The sequence below is a fragment of the Sarcophilus harrisii genome, chromosome 6 (assembly GCF_902635505.1).
Source record: "Sarcophilus harrisii chromosome 6, mSarHar1.11, whole genome shotgun sequence".
Classification (NCBI taxonomy): Eukaryota; Metazoa; Chordata; class Mammalia; order Dasyuromorphia; family Dasyuridae; genus Sarcophilus; species Sarcophilus harrisii.
Genome location: NC_045431.1, coordinates 245,435,247 through 245,454,493, shown reverse-complemented (window position 1 = coordinate 245,454,493; position 19,247 = coordinate 245,435,247). Strand labels below are relative to the sequence as shown.

General features: G+C 36.6%; 1 protein-coding gene across 1 annotated transcript; it reads left to right on the top strand.

Moving 5' to 3' along the window:
• Positions 1-6,431: 6,431 nt before the first annotated feature.
• Positions 6,432-18,978, top strand: MS4A12 (membrane spanning 4-domains A12). The gene is made up of 6 exons (XM_031942410.1): positions 6,432-6,685; positions 11,259-11,399; positions 12,692-12,748; positions 17,545-17,664; positions 18,325-18,435; positions 18,591-18,978. The coding sequence occupies exons 1-6, from the start codon at positions 6,443-6,445 to the stop codon at positions 18,675-18,677; spliced, it is 759 nt and encodes a 252-aa protein (XP_031798270.1). The 5' UTR covers positions 6,432-6,442; the 3' UTR covers positions 18,678-18,978.
• The last annotated feature ends 269 nt before the right edge of the window (positions 18,979-19,247 follow it).

The window sequence follows — 19,247 nt, the reverse complement described above, 5'->3', positions numbered from 1 at the left end:
ATTTCAGAAAAAAACTGGGAAGATTTGTATGAACTGAATCATGACAACAATTTATATAATTGTAATTTGGCAAAGGCAAACGACTTTGAAAGAATTAGGAACACTTATCAACATAATGACCAAACAGAATTTCAGAGGACTAATGACAAAACATGATACGCACCTCCTGAAAGAGAGTGAAGAACTTAAAATGCAGAATGAAATATTTTTGAACAAGGCAAATATGGAAATTCATTCTGATTGACATTGACATATGTTTGTAATTAGTTTTATTTTTCTTATATTCTCAAATACAGGACAGATGAGATAATGAAAAGGTAGGTTTTTCCTGAGAGCAACAAATACTTCAAAAGAAAACAAATTAAATTAGGAATCTTGAAAAATGAAAGTGATGCAAAATAAATGATTAAAATGATAATACAATATTATAGAATATATAATATAATTATTATAATAATAATAGATAAAACACTTTGAATTTTCTATTCTGACAATATTCTTGGAGTATATGTTTGAGAATGTTGTAATCTATTATTTTTTGGATGCCTGTTTCCAAAAAAACTTTTCAAATCTCAACTAACAGTCTTAGAGCTAGAAAGGGACTCAGAAGCTATCTCCTGCACATACCTAAATCCTCTCTACAACAATCTTGATAAGTGATTTTTCAGCCTCCTTTTAAAGTGACAGGCGATCCTTAATTCCTAAGGCAGTCCACTCTATTATTGGTCAGCTTTAATTGTAGGAAATTTTTCCTTATTTAGTGCCAAATTTGCATGTGACATTGCCTTCTCTTTCTTGGAGAAGAGAAGTTTCACAACTAGATCCTGCTATTCAGGAGGGACCAGAAAATTAAAGTATGATCAAGGGGAAATCCCTTTTATTTCCCACAAGGTACTGACCATAGTCTGAATGGTGAGACAGGACCATGGTCAGAGACAAGCAGGGTACCAGCATTAGCACACCCACATTTCATGTTTCAAGGTTTCCTCATCTTTCAGGAGTTGAGGATCCTAGATTTGATAATCTCAGGTTATCAATTGTTGGATTTGAGTCTCCTTGTCCACAAGGCAGTGAAAAAATTCAATGACTCCAGAGTCACATAGTCTGGCTTCCAATTCTATCTTTAATACTACCTGTTTGATTGGGGTCAAAAATCATCTCAACTCTCTGAGCTACAGTTTACCTTTCTAAATTCAGGAATTGGACTAGATGGTCTCTGAGATCCCTCCTATTCCTGGAGCTGTTCTCCACTAACTCTAAGGGCAACAATGATTAGAAAATTTTGAATGAAATCAAGCTGAGGTCCAGGCAATCCAGTACTTAACATAGTTGTACTCCAACCTTGGAGTAAGCAACATGACTTTAGTCATGCAAGCCACAGATAGAAGAGACAATACTGTCCCATGGCCCCGTGAGCTGTTATTCATTAGGAAGTGAAACCTCACTTTCACAATTTTTTTTTTACAGGAAACAGCTGCAGTTGGCCAATTTAAGAACAAGTTTGTCACAGCAACAAGTCACAAAATGGTAGAAATCTTCAAATCCCACAAATACGTACAAAGCTATAAATGCTGGCAGTGATTGGCAGGTACCTCTCTGTCAGTAATTGGGCATGACAATTCATGGAAATAAAAGAATCTTTGGGGAAATTTGAAAGTAAAGGAGAAGTAATTAAGTTGTTATCCAACAGACCCACAAGAAAGAATAAAAAGTGATAGGTTCTTTTGTTTTTTAAATATTAAGTTGGTTTCTAACAAACCACAAAGCATCTGACTAAGACTTCCTTCAAGCTAGGGTTCTCAACCAGCAACCAGTAATAATAACTAGCATATATATATATATATATACATATATGTATATATATACATATATATATGTATATCTCTGTGTGTGCATGTGTGTATAGATATAGTGATTTAAAGTTTGCAAAATACTTTACACACGGTAAATCATTTGATCTCATTTGATCCTCACATTAATTATTATCTTAATTTTATAAGAGAGAAAACTGAAACTTAACAGAACTCCAATAACTTGGGCTAGGTTACTGACATCACCTCCCTGAGATGATTAAGTAAATAAGAATAGACTATGGCTTCAAGAATTCCATAAAGTTGTGGAGTTTGGGTAACACTTGTGGTTCTGTTCATAACATTATAAAACACATTGAAGATAATGTATTTACCCAATAAAGAATGAAAAAGACACAAAATCTAATTTTTATTACTAGACTACTAGATCAGTGGCAGAAATAAAAAAAAAACTTGCCTGAGGGGGGAATGATATGATACAGCCCTTGGGAAGGATGTAGCAATAACCCTAAGACCACCTGACTTTGGGAATGATATAGTTGGAAATGATATATTTCTTCCCCTAAACTATCCTGCTCCAGTTTACTCTACCTAACCAACACCACAAACATTGCTGCCTGTCAGATAAACAGCCTGGTGGTCACTAACAATAGAGGTTTGAATGAGCAACAGTAATGAAGTGCTTAAAGTTAAGCAGATGCAGAACAAAATTGGATGGCTGCCACTTGACATAGGTCTAAAAACATACCTTTGGAAGGTGTCCCATTCCCCACCCCCTAAGCTTTGCCTAGAGAACTAGAGGTAGTGTACTTGCACACACAGTCAGATCAGACCACTCAACTTTACCTCTAAGCCATAAAACTACCATTATCAGTGACTTGAAGCACCTGGTTTCTCTATCTTTTTTTCCCTATAAATTTATATTCCTGCTCCTGGTTCTTTGCTAACTTCTTTTGAAACTTAGCTCTCTTTAACTGGCATTATAATTATAATAAACTTTGCCCCTGGCCTTGGAGATAGGTCTGAACCTGCAAATTCTTTTGATACACCTATCAAGGACAGTTTGGAACCCCAACATTTTGGGGGTCCCCTTAGCCCCAACATTTGTATCTTTACTGGAATCTTTTGTGAGCTTAATTTATACCTGAAGGACTCCATGCTGGAGCAGTCTGTAAGGATGTTGGGGCTTTGTCTTGCTAAGGCAAGCCTCGGTGTTTTGTTTTTTCACGTTGTCCTCCACTCCTTCCTCTCCACTATTCCAAACACTTAATCCATTGCCCAATATTACTATTCTTACTTTCCTCCTATTTCTAGCAGTTGCCACTTTCTCTTCTTTCACACAGTTGGAACCTTGGATCCTCCTCACTTCTTCACATCTCATTGATTACTGCCAGCAGCCTCCTAATTGGTTTCCTGGCCTAAGTATCTCCCTCCTTGAGTCCACCCTATGCAAATCACTTAATCTCTCAGTCACCACCTCTATCCCTGGTCCCAGTTTTCTAAAACTAGACACAGCACATGTGCCAGGATGTAGGTAGATAAACCCCTTGATCATAATTCACCTACCTCATACCTCATAAACACACCAGGACTTATAGAGTTCTATAGAAAAATACATGAGTCTACATATTTCTACAATTTCTCTCTAGTCTCATTTTACTTCTAGGGATCTCTAGAACCCCAGTTTAAGGAGTTAACAAGTGGCAGTAGTTGCTTTAATAAGGAAAACTCAGTGGTAAGTTCATAATAAAATTCTTGTCCACACCTTAGGCATACCTTGTGTTTCCATGCAGTTCAGGAAGCTCCCTCTTTTTGCCCTTTTCTTCCTCTAGACATACCACTAGCCTCATACCCATAACATAGAACCTTTTATTCTGAGCAAAAACAGACCTAATCCCTCTGTCACATGATGGCCATTTAAATATTTCATAAGATCTTGAGGGTCCTCAGAAATCACCTTTTTTTGGGCAGATAAAGACCCAATAACCAGAAAGGGAAAGTCACATAGGCAGAAACCGGCAGAGCCAGAACCTGAACCTGGTCCTCCTGCCTCCAAATTCACAACTCCCCCAGTGATGGGAGCACTGATCACGCAACAACCCCCAGGCTTCTCTCCTACTTCTTCATTTGTTTCTCCCAAGGAGAGTTTCTTCAATATCGCCAAGGAGAAGAAAGCAGAGAAGAGCAGAACAGTGACTGAAAAAGAAAAGGACTTTGGACCTGCACAGAGACAGGAAGCAGTCATTTGCTGCAACCATAAAAATGTTCTATTAAATCTATGCCAATCCCTTATGAGGCAGAGATACACAAGGACTTGAAGACAAATAGGACATCCGGGGAGCAGAGAAAACAGTGAGTGCCCCAAAATTGCTTTCTCAAACTTTTCCTCTGAATCAGCCTGGAGCAAGTAAGGGGCAAGGGCTGGGGCAGAGACAGAGGCAAGGGCTGGGGCAGGGACAGGGGCAGGAGCTGGGGCAGGGGCTGGAGCAGGGGCTGGGGTAGGGGCTAGAGCAGGGGCAAGAGCTGGAGCAGGAGCATGGGCAAGCGCAGAGACAAGCCTTGCTTGGAGGGACAGCCATTCTGGAGCAGATCGCTGGGTGAGTGATGAGAAGGGAAGGGAAGAAAAAGCAGAGAAAGAATAAAACAAAGCTTTCCTAGAAGTTAGCCATAAGGAAATGGAAGAGAAAAAATTTATCAGAAGCCTGAAATAATGCAGATGGTAAGAGAATAGCCTGCAAGTCAAACCCTTAAATTAAGGGAGATATCATTCTAGGGCCAGCCAGAGTCAGTCTGGGAGATGATGATAGCCCACAGAATTCAGGCACCTGAGGTCAGATCTAGGGTGTTCTAAGTCAGGACTGACTTGTGCAACAAATATTTTAAAGGAGTTAAATATTGTGAGTGGGATCAGGCTTGACTTCCTTGGCATTTGTAAAAACTTAGAATGCTTAGGAACATTCTGGCACTAATGCCGATTGGATTGGTAAAAATTCCTAGGATCCAAAGACAAAACCAGAGACACTTGAATCCTCACATCTTTCGGAGGCAACATCTAGATTTTGCTTTATTTTTTAAAGCAATTATCATAGAGAACTCTCAACAAGTAATTGTGTCTACCAAGCAACTTCTATCTCCAAGAGCTGTCTGGAACCTTGCCAAGGGAGAGGAAGAGACTTTCCATAATCATATGGCCAGTTCAGGACAGAGATGAGACCAGTCCTCCTGACCCTCAGGCCAGCTCTCTATGCATCCTTCTAGGTTGTTTCTCCCATGTTTATAGAAGTATGATCATTAGAATAGGGAGCAAGCAGTAACAGCTTTGTGGCAAAGCTTCCCCTAGGAGCAGGCCAAGGAGCTGAGCCTTTAAAAAATAAGGGTTAAGGAGAGGGAATATTCTGGTACATCCTACCCCCCATCCCTCTCAGGACAGCCTTACAAAGGCCATAAGGCAGAAGGAAAATGGAACAAGCTAGCCTGCTGAATTTCATGAAGGGGAACTAAATAAACTAGGAGAAGTAGTGTGAAAGTAGATTGTGAAGAATTTTAATGATTATGTTGAGTTTATGTATCATCTTATAGCAAGGGTTCTCACTGTGGAGAGCATGAGCTTGGGGTTTTGGAGTTTTATATTTTACTATAATTGGTTCCCTTTGTATTTCATCCACTTAAAAACCTATTGTTTCTTACCTCCCAAGAATATAGGTTCCTTTGGAGCAGGGGCTACTTTTTCTCCTTTCTTTGCATCTCTGGTGCTTAGTACAATGCCTGACATATACTAAGTACTGAATAAATGCTTGACTCACTGATCAGAGGAAACCTTAGAAATTAATAAACTGAGGCTCAGAAGAGATCATGGGATCATAGATCATGGACTGGGATGCAGAAAGGGCCTTAAAGGCCAACTAGACCAAACTTTCATTTGACAGACAAGCAAGCCGAGACCCACAAGCTCTGTGACAGAGCTTCCAGAGGGTTTGTTTCAGAGCTATAAATGGGTCTGATTTCTGACAGACAAGAAGGAATTTGCTCAGTTCATTTATACAGTTGTTTCCCTAGGACGTTAGCAGCAGAGCCATGATTTCATGCCTGCTCCAATGTCCTATTTCATATGCGAGGCTTAGAGACATAAGGACAAAGAATCTCATATCCTCAGACCTTCCACAGAATAAAGACTGATCGGGATGTCCAGAAGGAATATGTCTAAAAGGGAAGGATCAAAATGGAATATGATCAGCTCTCAGTTACTGACATGTAGACTACCTGCTTTGTAGATGACTGACAAGAACGTTTAAGTGCCAAAGTGAATATCTCCATTTCTAGCAGAAGTCTAAGCTCCATCTAGGCTCCCCTTGTAGGCTCCATCAGTTAGAGGAGATTCAGACATCCACTCTTCAAGATCAGACTAAGCCAAAGTTAAAACGGATACAAATCAACTACTCTCCTGATTCCTTGAGATCCTGAACAAAATCAAATATAAAGGATTTGGGGGTTGGCCACTATCACCCTTTCTGTGTTCCCCTATTCTCCTTTACTGGTATCAATAATCAGAAATAGATGAGTTAAGATTTGTTTTAATTCTCTCCTGCATAAATATATTATCCCTTAATGTGTTTTACAGTATCTTGGATGCAATGACCTCAGCAGCTCACTACTCCTGGCCTGACAGAGTTCATGAAGACCCTCCCAATCCATACCTACCAAGTAATTCTGGAATCTCCAAATTTTCATATCCTCTACTTCCAGTAAATGTGGCAAACCAGCCCACGGTGGGTCAGTATCTTCATGTTAATAGTCCTCAGAGCCAAAGTACTACCCAAGTAAACTCAGATACAACTGGATCAAGTTTGCTCTTTAAAGTAGGGAAGCCATTAGGGGTAAGTAAGTTCTCATTTGGAATGTCATTCTTGTATTTGCATGATTTGATAGGCCAGGGGTTGGGGGTTTGGAAGATGAAATTTATGATTCTTACTGGGTAAAGTCCAATCATAAACAAAAAATCCAACCTGAAAGCACAGCTCTGGAAGCTTCTCTCACTACTCCCAAGAGAAATCATTCAGACAGAACCTTAAATTTTGTTTGGAGTTGACTCAAACAAAGTAAGATTTTAATGAGCAAGTCAAGGGGATTCAGCTATGAGCTGGCGACTTCAATATCGGCATAGAAGTATTACCACTTCCAGGGCTCTCTATCTGCAAAGGTCATTTGGGGCACCTCCCATCTTGCTGGTTCAGAATTACAGGATTTGAGGCAGGGAGGGAGTATTGGTCAATATCTCCACCCCACACCATCTGGGAGGCAAGTTATAATGTGGCACCTCCCCCATCTGATTTCTCTCAAACAAGGATTCCATCCAAGTCAATTCCATTATAATCTTACATAAGAAAATAAAAATAAATACAGAAAAGAGATAACACAGACAAACAACAGTCTGTTTTTAAGGCACTATATTGTAGACCAGGCATTCTTAACTTTTTTGGTATCTGGAACTTTTTAAATGTCTACTCTGCTCGTAACCTTTGTTTCATATCCTGAACTACTGTAGACTCTGACACTATTTCTGGATCCCTTCATAAATGCAGAAAATAAAGTAAATAGGCTTATAAAAGAAACCAATTCTAATGAAATTCATTTATCAAGATATTATTTTTTAGAAACAAGTTCATAAACCCTAGGTTACAGACTCTTACTGTAGAAAATGGAATGATATCAATATTAGATACATAGATAGATAAAAAGAAATTGCATAGCATTTAAAAATTTAGAGGAAAAACTAACTTAGTTTCTGGATATCTATATAAAAAGAAAATAATTGGGAGAAGAACTTTAATATGTCTCTTCCAGATTTAAACAAATATAATAGAGTAACTCTCCCCCAAAAAAGAAGCTAAGGATTTCTGCATATTACTAATTAAATTAAGGAAGAAATATTTTAATTCCCTTCAAATAATTTCTAAATGCCTAGAATAGACTAAGGACTTAGTAAATGTTTACTGAATGATTAATTTTTTCAAAATAACTTGGACTCAATCTACCCAAGACATACTCCAAGCTATAGAGCTATAAAACACTTTTTACAGAAACAAAATAAGTCTTAAATAATTGAAGAACTATTCACTGACAGTATCAATATAATAAAAATAACAATCCTGCCAATTTAATTTACATATTTGGTGTTATACCAATCAAATTATGAACAGATTACTTTGTAGAACTAAACAATAACAATTTCTTTGGTGGGGAAAATATGTCATGAAATTCAAGGAATATAATTACAATAAATGTAGGAATAAAGGGATCTAACATTACAAGATATCAAAATACGTGGAAAAAAACCCATCAAACTATGAGGTACTAGTTAAAAAATTAAAAAGTACATTAGTAGAACAGGCTATATAAATATTACCTAGGCAAATAAACATAGCCACTCAAAATTGATTAAGCATAAAAATAGGAACAAGAAAGGTCTTCCAATTTGATAAGAATTACTGGGAAAATTGAATAATAGTTTGCCAGAAAATGGATTTAGAATATAATAACATAATACCAAAAATGGATAAAATGTACAAAGTCATATCACAGAAAGGGAATTGGGGCTACACTTATTAGATTATTAATAAGAGGGAAAATTCATAATCAACCAAGAGATAGAAGAGCTCATAATTGACAAAAGAGGTTATTTCAATTTTGTAAAATTGATGTATAAATTGTAATATGTAAGTGATTAGTAAAAATGATTAAAAACCATTTTCAAGAAAAGAAAAAAAAAACAATGCATTTAGAATAAGGAGAAAAGCTGTTAAGTGAGAAGAAAATCTTGGCGTCAGACATTTCTGATAAAAGCTTTAGAGGAAACTGGACTGGGTATACAGACTCCCCCAGGTAAGGAACCTTCTTTATCAATGTGGCTGGAAACCTTCCTTGTGACTTACAGTCTTAGAGAGTTGGCTAAAGCAGTGGTTCTTAAACTTTTGTTCTCAGTATATTTATACTACTAAAAATTATTGAGTATCTGCCCAAAGAGTTTTCATTTTATACTTACAAATATTTACCATATTGAAAATCAAAACTAATTTTGAATTTGTAGACCTTCTGAAAGGGTTTCCGAGACTCCCAGGATTTTTTGAGAACCACTGGCCTATAGCACAGAGAGGTTAACCAATTTGCCCATAGTTATACAAGCTGTAAGTGTTGGAGGTGATACTTCAATCCCAGCCTTTTTAGAATTGGAATTAGTTATGCCATCCTACCTCTAGTCCAATGTAAGAAAGCTTGATAATAAAGATAATGATCAGACATACACTTAATAATTATGAGTCATTTCTCAATACACAGGGTATGAATCAATAGTGTACAAAAAGGAAAATGCAGATTATCAACAGCTAATATTAAAAAATTCCAAAATCATTAATAATAAAAGAAATGTAAAATAAAATAGCAAAGAGGTCCCATCTCGTGCCCATCAAATTGGCAAAGCTAATGAAAGAAACAGCCAACAATGGGGAAGAGAAGCATGGCAGGGGGAAGTAAATCAAATACTCAAGATACCATTGGTGAAATTGTGCATTGGTACATCTCTTCAAATTAATTTGAAATGATACATAAAAAGTTGTTTAGCTTTGGGATACTAATGCATTGTTAGTGGAGTTGTGAAATGATCCAACCATTCTGGAGAGTAATTTAGAACTATGTCCAAAGGGCTATAAAACTGTGTATACCTTTTGATCCAGCAATGTTTCTACTGGGGCTGTTTTCTAAAGAGATCATAAAAGAGGAGAAAAATCCACATGTGCAAAAAATTTTTAGCAGTCATTTTTGTAATAGCAAGGAACTAGAAAGTGAGTGGATGCCTATCAATTCAGAAATGGCTAAATAAGTTATGATTTATGAATGTTATGGAATATTATTGTTCAATAAGAAATGATAAGCAGGCTGATTTCAGAAAAGCCTAGAAAGACTTAACATGGACTGATGATGAGTAGAATCAAGAGAATATTGTACAAAGTAACAAGATTATGTGAAGATCAACTGTAATAGACAGTTTGGCTCTTCTCAGCAGTGTGATGATTCAAGACAATTCTAAGAGACTTAGGATGTAAAATGCCATCTGCATTCAGAGAGGGAACTATGGATCCTTTTTCTTTCTTGTGGTTTTTTCCCTTTTCACTGATTTTTCTTGTATAATAAGACAAATATGGAAAACATGTTTAAAAGATTGTACATGTTTAATTTATATCAGATTGCTTGCTTTCTTGAGGAAAGGGGAAGTAAGGGAAAGAAAGAAATTAGGAATACAAAATCTTACAAAAATGAATTTTGGATACTAAAAAGAAAAAATGTCCTTTCCCCAACACTAAGCAATATATACCAAGAAGGCAAATAACAGAAAGAATGACCCCATGTTTATGAACATATTTACAACATCATTTTTGTCCTTGTAAAAAAAAAAACAGGGAGAAACAAAATAGAATATGGCATAGATATTAGGGCATTGAAATGTAATGCAATAGTACTTTACTGCAAGAAGTGATAGCTGAAGAATTCAGAGCCACATGGAAAAACATATATGAATGGATACAGAATAAAGAAAGCAGATCCAAGAGAAGAATATTTACAATAACTACAACAAAGTAAATGAAGGCATCACAATTCAGATTAAATGCATTCCAATTCTTGATTCCAAAGAACCAATGATAAAATTATTTTCCTTCTTTTTATTGTAGAAGTGGTAGGTTTTGGGTGAAGATGCTACATTGGTTTTGGTTATGATGAGTGTGTCTTGTTTTGCCTAACTTTGTTGTTGTGGTTGTGAGGAAGAGGGTTTTTGGATTAAGGTAAGAAGCTGCATGGTGAGGATGAAGTTTAAAAAATATTCAATGAAACATTTTAAAGTTGCCGAGGTTTTTTGGCTTGTTTTGGTTGCCTTTTTGTATTGTTTTTAATAAAAAATAAGAAGGAAAAAAATCTTGATCCACATGAGTCCAGGGCTTCAGTAATGGGACATAGATTATCCCATTTAAACATTTTTTAAATGATTCCAAATCCTGTTTGTGTCTGAAAGGATTACAAATCATGCTTTCTATGGAACATCTAAATAACACAATGTTTCTATGCTTGTAAATACATACATTTAAGAGCAGCTAAGTAGCACAGTAGATATAACACTAGGCTTGTAATCAGTAATATATTCCTAAATTCAAATCTGGCCTCTTACTAGCTATGTGACCCTAGGCAACTCACTTCACCATATTTGCCTCAGTGTCTTTATCTGCAAAATGAATTGGAGAAGTAAATATAGTTTAACTACTCTGCTGTATTTGCTAAGAAAACCCCAAAATAAGGTCACAAAGAGTCAAACTCAACTGAAAAAAAAAACAAATAGCAATAATTTCAAGATTCTGACAAAGAAGAATATTAACTTTTTTACTCTTATGTGTTTTCTTTCTACAGGCTATTCAAATCATGATTGGACTGATCCACATCGGCTTGGGGATTATTCTAGATTTTCTTTCTGTAGATCATAGTATCTCCAATAATCACTACATCAGTTTGTCCTTTGTTGGTGGATACCCTTTCTGGGGAGGTATATCGGTGAGTAGATTGAAACAAGAGCACTTTTTAATGTCTTGAAAGTCCCAAGGGTTCTGCAAATGCCAAAGATGTCTGTCACTACTGCAGGTTTTAAAATTTCAGCCTACAGCCCTTCCTCCCCATGTACAACTTCACTGAGCAGCTGTAAGAGTTGCTAATACCAAAATTTCTTCACCCAAGTCCGAAATGAGAGGACTCTTCTCATTTAGCCAAAGATTATATATATATATATATATATATATATATCCCTTTGGCTTCTTTAAAGTGCTATTGCAATATAAGAAAAGGTAGTCATTATTATTATTTAACATTGTCATAATTATTATTCTTAATATTGATCCCATCATGTGATTTCACAATATCTTAGAAAGCAGGTCAGCCCCTGCCCTGCCCTTTATGGTCTTAACAAGGCATCTTTAGAACTGAGAGTGAGTTAGCCACTGATGTTTGGGATTTGAACCCAGATGTTTGGGACTCTTTGTCCAAGTCTTTATCAATCACACCATGATGTCTAGTGATCTCCTGAGCCTTGAATGACAGGCATAAAGCATGTTTCTCAAGAATACAAACACTAATAAAAATGCCTTAGGACAATCCAGACTTTACATTGCCTCACAGAACTCAGGGTGTCACTGCCTTACAATAACAAGGAACTGAAATAAGATTTCGGTGGTTTCTAAGTATTATGAATAAAACAATTAATCAGTCACAGATTATTGAGTCCCTCCAAAGGCAAAGTACCATGCTTCATACTTGAGGAAGAAGTTGTGCAGTGAGGAAAGACAATAGAAAGTCTTCATTCTTCAGGGGTTTATAATCTAGTCTGTGAGTCTGATTTTTTTTAATTGATGGCAACTGATGGTAATTTAGAATAAATTATTATGTTAATTAAAAAACTTAAGGAGGTGGAAAAGCCTGGGCACAAAATTGGATTTGTCAGGTTTTCCTTCAAGGTACCCCTTTTAAAGGTCACTCTTTGAGATATGTTTCAATATTCAGTCTTTCATTCTGAGAACTTTGTTGCTTCATAAATGCAATCAAGGCTTGGGAGTGGGCTAAGGATACAAAATGGCAAGATGATATTTAAGGCAATAAAGTCATTTAAAAAAATAAGGGCAATTACAAGGAGAAAAGATGGAAAGCCAAGATGCTGGTACTTTTAAAATTGTGTCAGATAGGGGAATGAGGATTAAAAGAGAATGAGTTTTTAAAAAGACAACTATGCTGAAAAGCACACACTTGGAGATGTAAAAGCACTTCCTATTTCTTAAGAGCCTTTTTTTTTTGATTAGTACATATGTTCTGGATCTCTTGAAGTATTAGCAGCAAGCAATCCAACATCTTATTTGGTAAGTCACAAAGCTCTATTTGAGGACTTCTTGAAAGATGACAATTTCATTATTTGGGAGGAAATAGAAATCTTGGGGGGGAAATGACATTGGGAATGCAGTATATGACTTCTATCAAATCCAGCTCTGATGCTTCATGGCAGTGTGGAGCACTGGGGCTTGAGAGTACAGACCCAGTTATGGACTATATATCTATCATTAAAGAAAAAACCCAACTGAATTCAAAGAGGTTCATCATTTCATGGAGAGTAACTTAGGAGGGATAGTCAATGTTTAAAATTATCTACCAAGTCCTATAAAAGTGGTAACCTGAACCAGTGAAGATTAATGAAGGAAATAGCATCTAAGACGTGCTTGGAAGGAAATATGAAAGTCTAAGAAGAAGAAAATTACATTTTGAAGATAGGGACTGGTTCTAATAAGTCATGGAGGTAAAAATATTTTTTTTTAAATCTAAGTGAAGGAAGTACCAAAGCAGCACAATTATAGATCTCTGATAGATTGAGATAATTAACTCAGAGAATTCTGACTCTTCCCAAATAAACTGACTTTGTCAGAGGAAAATGTTCCAAATTACTTTTCTCTATTATTTCTTATTATTCCATAATCTGCACTTCCACGGCACTTATATTTTGAATTGGGTGCCCTCTAAGAATCTGAAAGTCAGTATATCCAAAATGGAACTCATAAGAATTAGTCTTATCTTAGTCAACTAGCTACAAAACCTCTTTGTCAACTTCCCCTCATCACTTGACTCCCCACATCCTCCCATCTTGTACCAAATCTTGTTATTTGTACTTTCACTGTTTCCAAACTATGATACCTATGCCCTGGCCATCATTCTCATTCTCTTCCTCCCTACCCCACCAGAGCTTTGGCCCCTGTCCCTGGAACTGGCCTGGACTGGGTGAGTCAGTGGGGAGTGCTTACTTAATCTTGCCCAGTGCCCAGTCTGTTTCCAAACTGTGACTTCTCCCTCCCTGTTATTAACTCCTTTTTATGTCTAATCTTCCCTCATTAGAACAGAAACATCTTGAGGACAAAGGCTGCCTTTCTTTCTTATATTTGTACCCTGAGCACCAAGCACAGTCTTCAGTGCGTGATAAGATTTTTAGTAAATGTCTTTTCCTTAATTTATCATTCCCAACACATATAGCATATATCCCCTTTTCTCCACTTACATAGTCCTTATTCTTATTCAAACCCTTACTTCCTACCCGATTCTTGACCTCACTCAAAAAACTCCAGCAGTAGGGTCAAATAGAAATGCCTTTGCTTTTATATCTTTCTAAGTTTCTTACCAATCACTTCCCTCTACACATTTATGATGCAATCATGAGGGCTTCCTTACTTTCTCTCTCACACCTCCAGCAGGCTGTCTTCCATGTCTAGAACGCTTATCTTCACCTTTCCCTGTACAATTCTGAGTTTCTTTCCAGACTCAGCTTGGGTAAATGTTATCTTTTGAGGTTGATACCTATTTCTATAGTCTCGGAAAGAATCACTCCTTCACACAAGGGGTATCAGAGTGACAAAGAGACTAAATTTCTGCTTTTTGGCCCTAGCACATAATACCTCAAAAGGGAAGTCCAGGGAAGGATCATATAGTACTGTTTATTATGACTTTTATGTTATGATAGCAATCTGCCAGGATACTAATTGTCTTAACAATTAGTTAACAAGTCATTTTGCATCTTGCTCTGTTATATTCTCATATATATTCTGTTTTCAACTATAAAATTAACTCATACTAATGAACATTTCTAAAATGTTTCCAGGTTCCCAAATCCCTTTACCGGAGCCCTATGAGGGATTTAGCACAAATATTGCTACTACATTGACTCCTATCATCTTTCAGCATCTCAAGGGTTAGTGATACTATTGGATCTGGGGCCTCTAGTAATCCTGATCACAAACCCTGAAAAACTCACATCTGTGACCTTGCTACTGAATATCTTCTCTGAACTAAGTTAGGCTGAGGTTCAAACAGTAAACACATGGTCCTTTTCAGAATCCTAAGAAAAGCATTTCTAGCTTGGGAAAACCTAAGAAAGCTTGTATTCCCAGGCATAGATTTTAGGAATCCAGAAACACCCCTGCCAAAGTAAAGCACCAGAATGTAATCCCCATTCCCACTGTACTCATGAGGGTTTAACAGATTAAGGAACATGTTCAAGGCCACCCAATGTATAAATGTGGTCATTGCCATCTGAGCTATTGTCTCCTGCTTCTACGTGAATGTCATATAGTTTCAGGAAGTCAGGAAAGATGTTTTATAACTTTTATCCCTCAAGATGTGAGGCAAAATACATATTAGATTTCAATAACTGATAAATTCAATTAAATAAACATTTGTTGAGCACTTACTATAGCCAAGATATTGTGCTAGCCTAGAGTAACAAAGACTAAAATGAAACAGCCTTGGTACTCAAAGAGCTTACATTCTATAGGAGAAATACCACATGTACCCATCTAAGGAAAGATACTATCTAAACAATAATATATCTCAATAAGAGGGATCAGAAAAAAAAGATTAATGAAGGAAATATCATCTAAGACGTGCTTGGAAGGAAATTTGGGAGTCTAAGAAGAAGAAAAGTACATTTTGAACATAGGGACTGGCTCTAAGAAGTCATGGAGTAAAAAATTTTTTTTTAAATCTAAGTCATGGGGGTAAGATTTGTTAAAATCCAGACAAAGAGCAGCTAGAAGGCATGAAGTAGAGATTGAGGAATGAATGTCATCCAAGAAAGAGCTGGAAAGGAGCTTGCCTTGAGATTCATCTAGCAATGCCAGGACTACAACTGGGCATGCCATCCATATTCTGGAGTTTCTAAGCTGTTTCCAAAGTCAAACATTTGTTATTTATTAATACTTAAAGAGATTACAAGTCCCAAAACAATGATTCTCCTCTCAACCATGTGCAAATCACTCCTGTGGGGAGAATAGGAAAAAGAAAGATATTTATATTGCAAACAAGAAGGAAGATCAAATGTAGCCTATACATTTATCACTTTTTAGTTTATCAATTAGATAAAACACTTTGTGGTGGTAAGGAGATAGGAAGAAGAATCTTTCTTTTATATCACCCTCTGATCCTTTCCTTAAAATAGGTTTATGATAACTAGTTCACAAAGAGCATGTCTATCAAGTAAAGCAGTCTCCCAATCAGCACTTAGAAAATTGAGTTTTAAAAATAATTGTGGGACAGCTAGATGGTCAGGTGGATAGAGCACCAGCTCTGAAGTCAGGAGTCACTTAACCCCAAATGCCTGAGCAAAAAAAATAATAATAATAATGTCCATTATGTGGGATGGTGCTCTCAGAAGGGAAAAAGAAAAGGGTAAAGGGCAAAATTTAGGTCATACAAAAATAAAAGATATCAATAAAAATTTTATTCAAAGAATTAAAAAATGAAATTGAGCTACGGAAGAGCAGGAATAGAGAGCTGGCTGCACTATCACTTCATGTTTCATACCCATGGCATACTTCCCATAACACTTGCTAGGACTTGTATTCCACAGCTAGGCTGACATCTTTCTCTAGGGTTTGACTTAAAATCTCTCCAACAATCAGGACTGTTTACAAACAGAATAAACTACCTCTAGAGAAAATGCTGAGCAACCAGGGATGTTGTAGAAGGAACAACTTTTTAGATCTAGTTTCTGAGATCACAGATCAGAGAGCAGATATTCAGAACCTGACTGCTTCTTGATGGTAACTACTACAAAACTTCTTATTTCAAGGAAGAGGAAACTAAGGCCTCTTGTATGAGCATTTCACTTAAGATCTGTGGGTGATACTCATTCGTCCTCCTTCTAAAGAATCTATGCTCCTCAATCTCAGTTCAAGTTCAAGATTGGCAATAGCATCAAATCATGCCAGTTACATATGGCTGTAGAGAACAAAGATCTTGTATACTGGAGTACAATTGTGACCAGTAAAAATAGAGAATAGTATCCTACAGAGCCCTACATATCTGTGTTTCTATAGAGTTAGTGGTCTGGACTCAATGAATCAAGAAAAGAAATGAGAAAATATTTAGTACTGTTTTGGGGGGAGACATTTCTTTAGAGATTTTTATAAAAAGAAATGAGAAAATATTTGATACTGTTTTTTGAAGAGATATTTCTTTAGAGATTTTTATGAACAGACAACGTAAAAAAAAAACCACAGAGACCTGAAATCAAGTAGACACTATAACACAGCATAACCCTTTTGGCAAAGGAAATGGTGAGAGAGCAAATTTCCATAATTTTTCCCCCTTCTTTAAGTTTTTTTTAATTTCTCAAAGGTATTTAATTTTTCTAAATAAATTCAAATTTTTTTTCAACATTCATCTTTACAAAATTCTGTGTTCTAATTTTTTTTTCCTCCCTCACCCCAAGCAATTTGATATAGGTTAAACATGTGCAATTCTTCTAAACATATTTCCAAATTTGTCATGCTGTGCAAGAAAAATCAGATCAAAAGGGGAAAAAAAACATAAGAAAACAAACAAAAATTGAAATACGATGCTTCTGTCTATATTCAATCTCCACAGTTCTGTCTCTAGATGCAGATGGCATATTCCATTCCAAGTTTGTTAGAGTTGCCTTGAATCACTACATTATTGGAAAGGACCAAGTAGTCCTTCACACTTGATCATCACATAATCTTGTTGTTGCCGTGTGCAATGCTCACTTGGTTTGGGAAGCAAACTTTCTTTAGAAAAGGGCAGAGCTTGGAAATAAGAGTCTTCAAAAGTTTTTACTTTATTTGTGCTAGTTGTGATCTATTATTTAATTCACTTTTAGGTAAAAAGCACCCTAGGAATGAACATTGTCAGTGCCTTCTGTATAGTAGTTGGCATCATTCTGCTGCTGATAGATATGTTTTTTAATGATGAAATAATGGATCAAAACAAATGGGCAAAAGTAAGTATTCATCTTTGATCAAGTACTTCCACTTTCCTAGGTCCTCATTAAGGACTTTCTGAGTCAGCTTATTGCCATTTTGGGACATAAAGAAAAGTGATGCTTAATAATAATACACAGATGAGGGAGATTTTGTGGCTGATCCTAGAAGATGCACTGTTTATCAATTCTGCTGGAGAAAATCTCTCAAACATCTCATGGCCACACATCTTCTGTGCCAGGAGGGTGGGCATCTGCTCCATCCGGCCCAGAGGATGTTGCCAGACCTGCCTCTCCTTCACCCTCTTCACATTCCCTGTGAAATGCATGTATCACTCTACATGTGCCCAGGTGAAATCTCAACAGTTAAGATTCATCTATTTCTTGCTACAAAGTCCTCTAAGAGAAGGTTTCCTTCTCCTGGGAAGGGAGAGGTTAGCAGGAGAATATCCAGAAATGGGGATACTACATAAATATATACTGAATTGCAATGAAATAGCTTACTTATTTAAAAGAGGGGGAGCAGAGGAAAGGAAAAGTACCAAAAAGGAGAAAAGAAAAAAGAAGAGAACGAAAGAGAGGTATTTTTTCTTAGTTCAGACAGATATTATCAGTTCAATCACTAGACTTCCCTTGTATCTATATGTCATTTAACGATCTAACAATTCTTTTTGTTCCTAGGTTTCCGGCCAAGGGATTTCAGCTATGCTGGTAATCTTCACCCTCTTAGAATTAAGCATCAATAGTAAGACTTCGAATTTCATACTTCAGCTGCTCCTGAACAATAATTCAGTGAGTAGCTGAAGTAATTAGAATCCCCCAGCTAAACAAATGCCAGCCCTGGGGCAGTTCTAAATAGCAGATGGAGCAAAGCTTCTGAGAGAGGTGTCTGGAGAACTTGAGTAAAAGGGAAATATTAATATTGCTCTTTTTCTTTTCTTTTCCAGCCAATTATGACTATTTCAAATGAATATGCAGCTAATTCCCATACTCCCAATGTATCAACTGAGGCAACTAAGTGTCACAGTGGATAGAGCACTGGAGCAGGGATATTTCAGTACATACTCAGACACTCACTAAGCTGAGCTTAGTCACTTGACCCTGCCTGCATCAATTTTCTCATCTGTAAAATGAGAAAATGGCAAGCCACTCCAATACCTTTGCCAAGAACTATCCAAATGAGATTACAAAGAGTTGGGACACAACTGAAAATAACGATGTGTCAACAACCACCCAGCAGGTGGCAACTTAGTGAATTAATATCTGTTGGACTGGGCATTAAAAAAAAGTTCAAATTTGTGGAAAAACTTCCTCTTAGCAAAATAAATTAATAAATGAAAATGAAACAATTTTATCTCTTACCTTTGAGTCAATATAACTCATTTTCCAAGTCCTTAGTTCTGTGTCTGGTAGAGGCTTATCTGTAAATCTTCTATGCTTTCGGTTTGCTATCAGTTTTATAACTGAATGTTTTTGTTATTCATTTTGTGCCCTCTCTGAAGACTTGGAAAGTGGTCAAAAGGGAGTTAAACCTTAGATATATAATATATTATAGTTTAGGGCATCCCCAGCCCTATACAACCTGGCCACAACCTAACCTTCTA

Coding starts and splice junctions, on each gene's coding strand:
- MS4A12 (XM_031942410.1), top strand. CDS start 6,443: ATGACCTCAGCAGCTCACTACTCCTGGCCTGACAGAGTTCATGAAGAC. Junction 6,686..11,258: donor AAGTAGGGAAGCCATTAGGG/GTAAGTAAGTTC, acceptor TTCTTTCTACAG/GCTATTCAAATCATGATTGG. Junction 18,436..18,590: donor TGCTCCTGAACAATAATTCA/GTGAGTAGCTGA, acceptor TTTCTTTTCCAG/CCAATTATGACTATTTCAAA.